Consider the following 12,165-nt stretch of genomic DNA (forward strand, 5'->3'; position numbering starts at 1 on the left):
TTTCCAGAGTCTTTTAAAAGGCACTTAGAGAAAAGCTTTCTATTTGATATATTTATTTGATACAATTGTATCTTTATCCTCATCTACTATTTTATTTTTATTTATTTATTTATTTTTTTGGTTTTTTTCGAGGTAAGGTATCACTCTAGTCCAGGCTGACCTGGAATTCACTATCTAGTCTCAGGGTAGCCTTGAACTCTTGGCGATCCTCCTACCTCTGCCTACCAAGTGCTGGGATTAAAGGTGTGCGCCACCACATCCAGCCTCATCTAGTTTTTAGAATACATAAGCAAAAGAATCTCAATGAAATTATTGGAAGGATTTCATTACCTAATCAAATTCTATACCTTCAACTGGTACCACTTTGTGAGAATCACTTTGGTTAATAAGCATATAGTCCCTTGTAAGTAATGATCATATATATTCTCTATATTGTTTATTTGTTTACGGAGGTAGGGTTTCACTCTAGCTCAGGCTGGCCTTGAACTCACAGTGATCCTCCTACCTTTGCCTCCTGAGTGCTGGAATTAAAAGCGTGCGCCACCACACTTGGCTTTCTCTAATATTTTAATAGTATACATGGACCATAGGGAAAGATCATAAGGCTCTTGGGAAGTGAATAGCCTTGTGTGGGGAACGTTGGACAAGTAGCTGGCCATTTGAGGACATATGAGATGGGTCCTCAGATAATGGTATTGCCTCATATTGTTCTGTGAGGTATTAGATCTTCTTTTCTAATATGCCAAATCATCAAAACGATCATTTTAAACTCTTATTTAAGACAATTTATCTTCAACAATTGTTTTAACTTGATAACTTCCCAGGGACAAGTTTGGTACTTGAGGTATAACAAGTAAGCATTTTAGCTTTTGGTACATTTAAATTTTGGTACACATACACACACACGCAGTAACTAGATGTTTCTTGTTTTAGAAAGAATATTTTATTCATTTATTTATTTGTGAGAGAGAGAGGCACACAGGTGGAGAGAGAGAATGGATTCATCAGGACCTCTAGCCACTGCAGATGAACTCCAGACACATGTGTCACCTTGTGCATCTGGCTTATGTGGGTCCTGGGGAATCAAACCTGGGTCATTTGGCTTTGTAGGCAAGTACCTTAACTGTTAAGGCATCTCTCTGCCCCACAAAACATGTCTTTCTAAGAATGAGTAAATCTTATTAGAATAAATATTGGACTGGACCTTTGAAAACTTTGATTACTAATGGCTGAGTAATCTTGATAGAAGCACTTCCCTGAAAAGTTGAAAAGTTAGGAGTTTGTACATGTGAGGTGTTAATTATTCTAGTGAAGGTGCTAGTGACAGAGCATGAACTCGGAGTGTCCCATTATCAATCAGTTACGTGAACTAGTCATTACTGTTTCAACTTGGTATGACCATGGAGTGTGTTTGCAAAACAGAGGTCCAGACTGCAATTGCATTTTTGCTGCATACTAATCATAAGGAATGATGACAGCCTTTTTTTTCTTTTGTGAGATAGGATTTCACTCTAGCCCAGGCTGATCTGAAATTCACTATGCAGTCTCAGGGTGGCCTTGAACTCCGAGAAATCCTCTTATCTCTGCCTCCCAAGTGCTGGGATTAAAGGCATGTGCCACCATGCCTGGCTGCTTTTTTTTTGATATAAAGAAGTTTAATAAGCTTTTAACTTTTGGGGTATTTTAATTGCTAAGTGATACTACCTTTCATAAAGTGTTTTTTCTTTTGTAGGTATTGTTGGTGAAGCAGATGAAAATGGAGAAGATTACTATCTTTGGACCTACAAAAAACTTGAAATAGGTTTTAATGGAAATCGAATAGTTGATGTTAATCTAACTAGTGAAGGGAAAGTGAAGCTAGTTCCGAATACTAAAATACAGATGTCATATTCAGTAAGTATGTAGGTTGGAATTTTTGTGATTATATTTTCAAACTTTAGAATAAAAAATGTAGCTTGAAATTGGACACAACAGAATAGTATTTCCTCACTGTTTCTAAGTAAGTCTCCTTAAAATAGGGGAAGTTGTATGTAGGTCTGTGATATGAGATGCCTATTAAGCATTTACTTGAGTAATATTGTCCTAGCAGTTACCATTATCACCCAACAGTAGACAGATAGCTCAGCATGTATTTTTATGGTAACATATTGAGACTGTGGCAGTTCATATTGTATCTCTTCTTGTCTTACTAGTGTAGATAGTGATGGTGCTGTATAAAAAGTTGTTGAGTAGATAGTTTGCAGAGTAAGAGGTTGTCAGAACTCCTTAGCAATTGTTAATTCTATTTTGTTAAGAATGATGGGAGCCAGGTGTAGTGGCACATGCCTTTATCCCAGTACTTGGGAGGCAGAGGTAGGAAGATTGCTGGGAGTTCAAGGTCAGCCTGAGCTAAAGTGAGACCCTACCTCAAAATAATAATAATAATAATAATAATAATGATGATGATGATGATGATGATGATGGGAAGAAGAGAGGAAGCCAGTATAGGAAGCCTTTCTCTTTGTCATGTATTTTCTGACCACTGGAGTGAGTCCATTGATTGCATAGCCAACTTTGAATGTTTTTAAGGTCTGTTCATACATCTGTAATTAATGTAATATTTGCATAATTAAACTTATAAGAAATTCAATATTTGCAATAAAAGTAATACAATCACCAGGCATGGTGACACATATCTTTTATCCCAACACTCAGGAGGCAGAAGTAGGAGGATTGCTTCTATGAGTTCAAGGCCAGCCTGGGACTACAGACTGAGTTCCAAATGAGCCTGAGCTAGAGTGAGAGACCCTGCCTTGAAGGAAAAAACAAAAACCAAAAAGTAATGCAGTGTGAAAGATGTTCACATTCTTACTCTAATTGTTTGAAGTGTTCCTGACTTGAGCTCATCTTAATACATTCTACATATTTATCTGATTAGAGTGTGTCAGTCAACAGTAGCAAATAGTCCTTGAAAACTGACATGATCCTTCTAAGGAAAGCTGTTTAATACATAGAGGATGAAGGAGCCACGTTTTGTTATACCTGTTTAAACCTTTCTACCATTTCTCATTAATTTTAATTCTAAGTGTGTCAGTGTTTTTGAACTTTGCTTAGATTTATCATATTTGTTTATAGGCTTTGGTTTTCAAATGAGAATTTTTTTTCAGGTGAAATGGAAAAAATCAGATGTAAAATTTGAAGATCGGTTTGACAAATATCTTGATCCATCCTTTTTTCAACATAGGGTAGGTGGTTTGTGCATTTTTAAACATTGCATATGCTTGCAAATCAGTTTCACATTGAGTGTCTGCAATATGTAGGCCATGCTAAGGGCTCTAGATTTCAAGATTTAGTTAGTGGTAAATTCAGATGTGAATTTGGAGTCATAAGTGTGATAGGGAGTCTTAGAGGAACCCTCAGAAGTTTGCTTTCTCATGCTGAGGTTTAAATCCGTCCAAAATACACAGGGAAAATATTCTATATAGGAAGCCAAAATTGTACTTTGTTGTTAATATTGGAGAATGTGGCTTCTACTTATGATCAGATGGGCTTCTTACTACTGAAACTCAGAAATTGACTAAACCAGTGCATGTGGAATCATTGCAGATGTCTATTCATGGGCATCTACTTCTGTAAACTAGTGTGACGCGACAGCAGAAAGCATCTCTCTGGAGAAGGAGAGGGCGGAGCAAAGCTAGGAGATTTTGCTAAGGAAGTCTTCCCACATAGATCACCAAGAATGGGACTAGGGATGGAGAAATGGCTTAGTGTTGAAGGCCTTTTTTCTTTTTCTTTCTTTCTTTTTTTTTTTGCAAAGCCTGACTACCTGGTTTCAATTTCCCAATACCCACTTAAAGCCAGATGCACAAGCTGATGCATGTGTCTGGAGCTTTTTTGCAGTAGTAGGAGGCCCTGATGCCCCTATTCTTGCTCTCTCTTTTTTTCCCTCCCTCTCTCAAATAAATAACTGTTAAAGAAAAAAAGAATGAGAATAAATGCTTCCCATATTTCTCTTCCTCACAACAATGAGTAGCATTAGTGCCTGTTTTTTTTTTTTAAATTTATTTATTTGTAAAGAGAGGCGGGGGGTTGCCTCTAGCTGCTGCAAATGAACTCTGTATACATGTACCACTTTGTGCATCTGTCTTTTCATGGGTACTGGGGAATTAAAGTCACGCTATCAGTCTTTGCAAGCAAGTGCCTTTAACCACTGAATCATCTCTTTCCAGCCTGGTGTTTTTTCTTTCTTCCTTTCTTTTATTTATTTGCAAGCAGAGAGAAATAGAGAAAATGTGAGAGAGAAAGAGAATGGGCACATCAGAGCCTCCTGCCACTGCAAATCAACTCCAGATGCATGCATCACTTTGTGTATCTGGCTTTACGTGAGTACTGGGAAATGGAACCCAGGCTGTCAGGCTTTGCAAGTAAGCACCCTTGCTGCTAAGCCTTCTCTCCAGCCCCAATTTTGGTTCTTTATAACAAAAAAAGGCTTTATTTTGGTGATTCCTTTCTTAAATGATGGCAATTAAAAGACCACGAGGCATAAGAGGAGAAACCCATTCTTTTTTCTTCTGAATTGACTCTTTCTCTCTCTGTCTCTCTTTTTTTTTTTTTTTTTGGTTCATTTTTATTTACTTATTTGAGAGTGACAGACAGGAGATAGAAAGAGAGAGAGGGAGAGGGGGAGAGAGAGAGAGAAAGAATGGGTGCGCCAGGGCTTCCAGCCACTGCAAATGAACTCCAGATGTGTGCGCCCCCTTGTGCATCTGGCCAATGTGGGTCCTGGGGAATTGAGCCTTGAACCGGGGTCCTTAGGCTTCTCAGGCAAGCACTTAACTGCTAAGCCATCTCTCCAGCCCTCTTTTTTTTTTTTTTTTTTTTAATGTAGGGTCTCACGCTAGCTTAGGCTGACCTGGAATTCACTATGTAGTCATAGGCTGGCCTTGAACTCACAGCAGTCCTCCTATTTCTGCCTCCCAAGTGCTGAGATTAAAGGTGTGTGCCTCCATGCTGGGCATAGAATTTCTTTTACTTTTTATATTTTTTATTTATTTGCAAGAGTAAAGAGAGAATGAGCATGCCAGGGTTTCTAGCCATTGCAAATGAACTCCAGATGCATGCACCTCTTTTGTGCATCTGGCTTTATGTGGGTACTGGGGAATTGAACCCTGGTCCTTGGCCTGTGCAGGCAAGCACTTAAATGCTGAGCCAACCCTCCAGCACAATTTTTACTTCTTATTTTTTGTGTGTGTATGTGAGAGAGAAAACGGACGTGCCCCGACCTTTCAGCTGCTGTGAATGAACTCCAGATGTGTGTGCCCTTTTGTGTGCATGTGTGACATTGCATGCTTGTGTCACTGTGCATTTGGCTACTTGGGACCTGGAGATTCAAATGTGTTCTTGTTTTTAAATTTTTTTGTTGTTGTTTTTTATTTTTACTTATTTATTTGAGAGAGACAGAGAGAAGGAGGCAGAGAGAGAGAATGGGCGCGCCAGGGCTTCCAGCCACTGCAAATGAATTCCAGACACATGCGCCCCTTGTGCATCTGGCTAACATGGGTCCTGGGGAATTGAGCCTCAAACAGGGGTCCTCAGGCTTCACAGGCAAGTGCTTAACCACTGAGCCATCTCTCCAGCCCCCCCTTTTTAAATTTTTGTTTATTTGTATTTATTTGAGAGTTGCAGACAGAGAAAGAGGGAGGCAGAGAGAGAGAGAGAGAGAGAGAGAGAGAGGGAGAGAATGGGCACACCAGGGCCTCCTGCCATTGCAAACAAATTCCAGTTGCATGCACCACCTTATACATCTGGCTTACATGGGTCCTGGGGAATTGAGCCTCAAACCAGGGTCCTTAGGCTTCACAGACAAGCACTTAACAGCTAAACCATCTCTTCAACCCCCAAACATGTTTTCTTAAGCTTTGCAGGCAAGTGCCTTAGCCGCTAAGCCATTTCTCCAGCCTGATTTTTTTTTCTTTTAATTAAGCTTTTTCTTAGATAGTCTCTTTGAGTAGCACACTGTTCCTGGAGTAGCATTTTCCTCTCCCACTTTATCTGTGCATTCTCTTTAATACAATGCTCAGGTAGACTTGAGTATGGCCTTCCACTTACACATATGGCCACAATACTTGCAGGCTTAGGTAACATTTGAGAATATGAAAACTATCAGCAGATAGTCCCTACTGAACACTTAGGTCTTTCTTGTCTCTAGTGTCATGGGTGTTGAATGAAGGAGTGAAGGCTCTCTTGGTCAGTTAGTACAGTGTTAGTCTACTATGTTTATTCTTTGAACACACATTATCAAGTTTCTGTTGTATTCCTAGCTCTGTCCTAAGAAAATTGAACATGTTAGAAAATGAAAGGCAATGCTCCACATGATCTGGAGTGCACATTCCAGTAAGGAGTGAGTAAAATGTACACTGTGTTCATGGTGCACTGAGGAAGAGAACAGAGGGAGTTGCCATTTTACATATGGTAGTTAGGGTAAGCCTCTGAGGGACTTGAGCAGATCCTAGGAGTTGAGGGAAATAAAGGATGAAGGGAAAAGTATTTGAGGCAACAACACTATTGAAAAGCCTACTAAAAGCTAGGTGTGGTGGCATACTTCTATAATCCCAGCACTCAGGAGACTGAGGCAGGAGGATTGCAACTTCAAGGCCAGCCCATGTTATGTAGTAAAACTCTATCTCAAAAAACCCAAAGCCTGTTAAAATGAGGTCATGCTTGTGATGATATAAGGAGCAAGGAGATGAAGGGAGAGGTTATTAGCAGGAGCTATATTATCCACTGACAATCTAAGAAGTGAATCTTCCTTTTGAGTATAAAAGAAAAGGACAGCATTGTGTTTTTGGCAAGAGAAATGTAGCCCCAGTAACCTTCTCATTGCTGGGACCGAACACAGAACCAGAAGTAGCTGATGGGAGGAAAGGGGCAGACAGCCAGCTCACATTTTCAGATATCATCAGCAGTGAGAGAGCAACAAGAGTGAGCTAGCTCTGAGCTGTCCAGTGAGCTGTACTAATAATGCTCAAGGTCTGCCCTCTTGCCGCACCTCCTCCAGCAGGCTCCACCTTCCAAAGGCTCCACCAGTTGGGGACTAAGTAGGAGGCTTAATCACAGATACCCTCAGCTTAATCACAGACACTTGAGGGTGCAGGGGACACTTTACATTTAAACCATCACAAGACCTGGAGAATCTAGCTGTAGACCTTGAGGACAAAAAATAAGAATGTGTTTTAGAGCCGGGCATGGTGTTGCACGCCTTTAATCCCAGCACTCGGGAGGCAGAGGTAGGAGGATTGCTGTGAGTTCAAGGCCACCCTGAGACTACATAGTGAATTCTAGGTCAGCCTGGACTAGAGCGAAACCCTACCTCAAAAAATCAAAAATAAATAAAATAAATAAAAAGAAGAATGTTCCTAACAACTTTGTTTATGAGAGTCAAGACTGGAAATTTCTCATGTGTTGTCAGTCCTCCTACTAGGTCTTACTTCTTGATGTTCCCACACTTCCAAATAGCACCAAACTTAGGACCAAGTTTCCATATGAGCCTTTGTGGTACTTAGATCTAAAGTATAGTGAATGCTGAAAAGCAGCTACTGAATTCATTTGGAATTCTTGGTGAACTTGACAGTGGTTTTGACATGGCAGTGGGGGCAAAATCTGAATGGTGCTATCATGAGAACAAGGAAAGAGGAATTGGAAACTGCACATGTAGTCTTGTGAGGAGGTAACACTGTTTAAGAGAGCAAAGAAGTGATGCAGTAGCCCTTCGAGCTAAGTCACGTGCATTTCTGTTTTGTTTTAAGGCACAGTTAGTGGAGAGTACAAAACTGACAGTACAGGAGAAAGAGGGGACTTAGTGTAGAGTTGCTGGAGTTTCAGTGTGTGGGAGGGGATGGCTCTACTATCCAAATGTAGCTAACTCAAATGTCTCTAACTCAATGTCAGAAAGGCATCTGCTCTAGAGCTTGGGCTCTGCCCCTCACTACTGCAAGCTTTGCCAAAGGGCTCAGTTCTTCAGCCTCTGCTTCTTTAGAAGTAGGACAAGGGTCCTGGTGCTTGATAGTGTCAAAAAGGGCAGGTCATTTTCACTGTGATGCAGTTCAGGAAGTATCTAGCTCATTGCTGCCGGTCCTCAACACAAAGCAGCCCTGTTGCTGCTGCTGCTGCTTGCTCCTTGTTCATGCCTGTTGTGCTGTTGGGTTCCTGACCCTGAGGGTGCAGTGTGGGATCAGTACGCTAGGGGGTGCTGGAGCGCAGCATTTGATAGGGTCACTATTGATGACTTGGTCCCTTTATTTTTAAGAAATGTTTTCCTTGATATAAACATTTCATGGTCGTACCATATTTTATAATTTTAGAATAAAACCATATGTATATTGCGTGTTTAAGATTATTAGCAGTGAATTGTAATAGATAATGGTTAAAATTTTGATTGCATATCTTAGGTTAGGAAAGATTAGCAGAGAACCTTGTTAGAAAGTCTGATTTCTGGTTTTCTTTGTTTGTTTTTTGAGGCAGGGTCCTTCTCTATCCCTGACCGACCTGGAACTAACTGCAGCCCAGGCTGGTCATGGACTCAGTGAGCCTTCTACCTCGGCCTCCTGAATGCTGGGACTAAAGTCATGTACCACTACTCCCAGCTTGATGTTTTAAATTAAATTTTTTTTTGTTTATTTATTTGAGAGTGACAGAGAAATAGGCAGCTAGAGAGGGGGGGGGAGGGAGGAAGGGAGAGAGAATGGGCACGCCTCTAGCTACTGCAAACGAACTCCAGATGCTTGTGCCCCCTTGTGCATCTGGCTAACGTGGGTCCTGGGGAATTGAGCCTCAAACCAGGGTCCTTAGGCTTCACAGGCAAGCACTTAACCGCTAAGCCATCTCTCCAGCCCAACATTTGTCTTTTTTAATGATGAAAACATTCAGAATTCATTCTTCTAGCTTTTTGAAATGCCTAGAGTATCATCATGTGTAGTTATCCTACTTGCAGTTACACACCAGACGTTTTATTTTTATCTGCCTGCAACTTAGTACCCATGGGTGACTTTCTCTAACCTTCTGTCCTCCCTACTGCTCTCATCCTCTTCTGCTGTCAGCTGCTGTGAGGTCACCCTGCTTCTGTTCCACACTAGGGGAGCTTGTGTGGTACTTGTCTTTCTCTGCCTGGCTTATTTCATTAAACACTATGATCTCCAGTCTCTAGTTCCATCCATATTGGAAATTTTAATATTTTAGGCATATCCTTTTTATTTACTAAATGTTCTTCTCCCTAAAATTTGATCACTTGATTAAACAATTTGAGTCATATATTTTTTTTTTTCCTTTTCTTGATCTTTTTTGGGTTATTCATTTCCAAAGTGAAAACAAAAATCACATCTTTGGATGCATCTGTTATTATACATTGCTTTTTGTAAAATTTCTATGATACGCTTGCAATAAATGCCTTTTTGGGGAAAGCATTTTAAAATATCACACATTCATTGCTTTATTTATAATTATCATATGTGCCCAATAAATAAATTGACAGGAAGGAATGATCTTGTTTTAGGAGGAGATAGTTGGCTAGCTCCTCCTTTTCAGGAAGAGCCATAGAGTGTCTTTTCACGAAGCCTCAGGGTGGGCAGTAGAGTCAGGACCACCTTTCACTTTAATACTTAGCCCAGGTCAAAACCTCCGCTCATTGGACAAGGACTGTCTTATGTAGACTGATACCCTTATGTGAATCTTTATGGGTTCATGTAGTTCATTAAAAGGCTCTTAATGCAGGAGAGAGTACTACTTTAGTTGGAATTAAAAGACTGGGAGAATTTACAAAGGAGGGTAGAAATAGGTCCCGTCTGAGGAATTGTGGGAAAAGTCCAAAGGTGAAAGTAAGTATGCTATACTTGGTCACTGAGCAGGGATAGGCCTGATTGGAGTATAAGAAATAATGGGGAAAAGTTTGGCTAAGACAGGGAAGGGAGGATAGAATACTGGGGAAAATAGTCTGCATATGAGAAATCTAGGGTGTATCGCTAAGTCAGACAATGGCATTGTAAGCAGATTGTCTGTTCCTTTTCACAGCATAGATTGAAAAGAAGAGAGAGATCAAGTTGAGGTATGAGATGATGTTGTTGGGAACACAGAGGAAGGGATAGATACAAGAGACCTTTTGAAGGAAAATAAAAGCTTGATAATTTTTACCTATGAAGGATTAAAGAAAAGGAAGGACCAAAGATGATTCTATATTTTCAAAGCCAACTGTTAGCACCATAAACAAAAAGGAGAGGATCAGAAGTGAGTGTTACATATTAGAGAAGATGATGGGCTTACTTTAGGACCGTCCAGGTATGAAATTCTAGAATGATAGTTAAATGGAAGTTGTAGTTAGCACAAGTCTAAAATAGGATAGAGTGTAAGGGCTATAGATTTGGTTCTGGTGGGAGTGAGGATGTTATCATCATTAGTGGATCTTGGTTAAAAGTTCTGAGAGCCTAAGAAGGTAAAGTCTCAAGACTTTTGGTAAAGTTGGCCAAGGCTAGGCAGGGCAGTATGATAACACTTTATTTTCTGTTATTATAGATTCATTGGTTTTCAATTTTCAACTCTTTCATGATGGTGATCTTCTTGGTGGGCTTAGTTTCAATGATCTTAATGAGAACTTTAAGAAAAGACTATGCCCGATACAGTAAAGAAGAAGAAATGGATGACATGGTGAGCAAACACTTTATACTATCTACATTCATTAAAAGTAATGTGTTTCAGTTACACTTCAAATATACATGCAGCTTCTTATCTGAAATTTGTAAGGATAGGTGAGTTTCCAGGATTCACGATTCTTGAGTTTAAGAAGGTATAAACCCAGGTAGTGTCTCATGCCTATACTTTCCAGTACTTAGGAGGCTGAAAAGGGAGCCATGTGAGTTTGAGGACAACTAGGTTATATCTTGACACCATCTGTTAAAATCATGCTGATGTCATCAGTAGAAAGGTACTTGTTTTATACACTGGTCCTAGGTTCAATCCTGGCATTGCAGAGTTAAATAACAAAACAACCCTCCTCCCCCAAAAAAACCACCAAAGGTATAATGTTCCCTGGGGAATTTAGAATTATGGTCTGCATTCAGATATATTCATTTTTTTAAGCAAAACATAAATGATTCACTCAAGTCAGATTAAATAAACCTCTTTTGAGCTCAAGCCAAGTTTTGCTACTAAATAAGGACACACTAAACTTAAAAACAAACTAGTTTCAGAGCTTCAGATTTCAGAATCACGCTTAGGAGGTTGTAGACCCATACTGATGTCTTTCTAATAATGTTAAGTGACATGTTAAATTCAGGAGGTAGCTTGAAAGGATTAATTTAGATTTAGTTTAGTGGTTCAGAAGAGAGATTTGTTTAATAAATTATAGAACAAAGTTATGTTCCGGGCTGGAGAGATGGCTTAGCGGTTAAGCGCTTGCCTGTGAAGCCTAAGGACCCCGGTTCGAGGCTCGGTCCCCCAGGTCCCACGTTAGCCAGATGCACAAGGGGGCGCACGCGTCTGGAGTTCGTTTGCAGAGGCTGGAAGCCCTGGCGCGCCCATTCTCTCTCTCTCCCTCTACCTGTCTTTCTCTCTGTGTCTGTCGCTCTCAAATAAATAAATTAAAAAAAAAAAAAGTTATGTTCCATGGACTTTTAATTACTATTTTTTTATTTGTTTGTTTGATTTTGTTTTGTTAAGGTAAGGTCTCACTCTAATCCAGGCTGACCTAGAATTCACTATGTAGTCTCAGGGTGGCCTTGTACTCATGGCGATCATCCTACCTCTGCCTCCCGAGTGCTGGGATTAAAGGTGTGTGGAACCACGCCTGGCTTAAATTACTATTCTTTATAAGTGTATTTTAGCATTAAAGTTGGGGAAACAGTTTAGGAATTTAAATTCTAGTATAGATAATACATTGTGAAGTATCAGAGGGCAGATAAAATATGTTACCTTCAGATCTGCTTTAGAAATTGCTTAAGGAGCATTGGCTTACTCAGGTTGAAAAGTAAAAGTTGAATTGCCTTTTTAAAATGCTACAGACTGCTAAAACAGCCATTTCCAATACATTCCCTTCAAATTTTCTTATATTTGAGGCTGTAGAGAACATGTTGAGGCTGTATTTTTAGGGAAAATACATGTATTGATACACTTCCCCTTCTGTCTTGCTTTCCACCTGGCCCC

The 12,165-nt window shown here is 40.0% G+C and overlaps 1 protein-coding gene across 1 annotated transcript in view; it reads left to right on the forward strand.

Annotated features, from left to right (window-relative positions):
* The window catches only part of Tm9sf3 (transmembrane 9 superfamily member 3), a 72,549-nt gene that overhangs the window by 23,976 nt on the left and 36,408 nt on the right, over positions 1-12,165 (forward strand). The window contains exons 4-6 of the mRNA XM_004669917.2: positions 1,733-1,893; positions 3,147-3,224; positions 10,540-10,671. Of these exons, the coding sequence (XP_004669974.2) occupies positions 1,733-1,893; positions 3,147-3,224; positions 10,540-10,671 (371 nt within the window). The remainder of the gene's footprint in view (positions 1-1,732; positions 1,894-3,146; positions 3,225-10,539; positions 10,672-12,165) is intronic.

The sequence above is a fragment of the Jaculus jaculus genome, chromosome 1 (genome assembly GCF_020740685.1).
Source record: "Jaculus jaculus isolate mJacJac1 chromosome 1, mJacJac1.mat.Y.cur, whole genome shotgun sequence".
NCBI classification, from domain to species: domain Eukaryota; kingdom Metazoa; phylum Chordata; class Mammalia; order Rodentia; family Dipodidae; genus Jaculus; species Jaculus jaculus.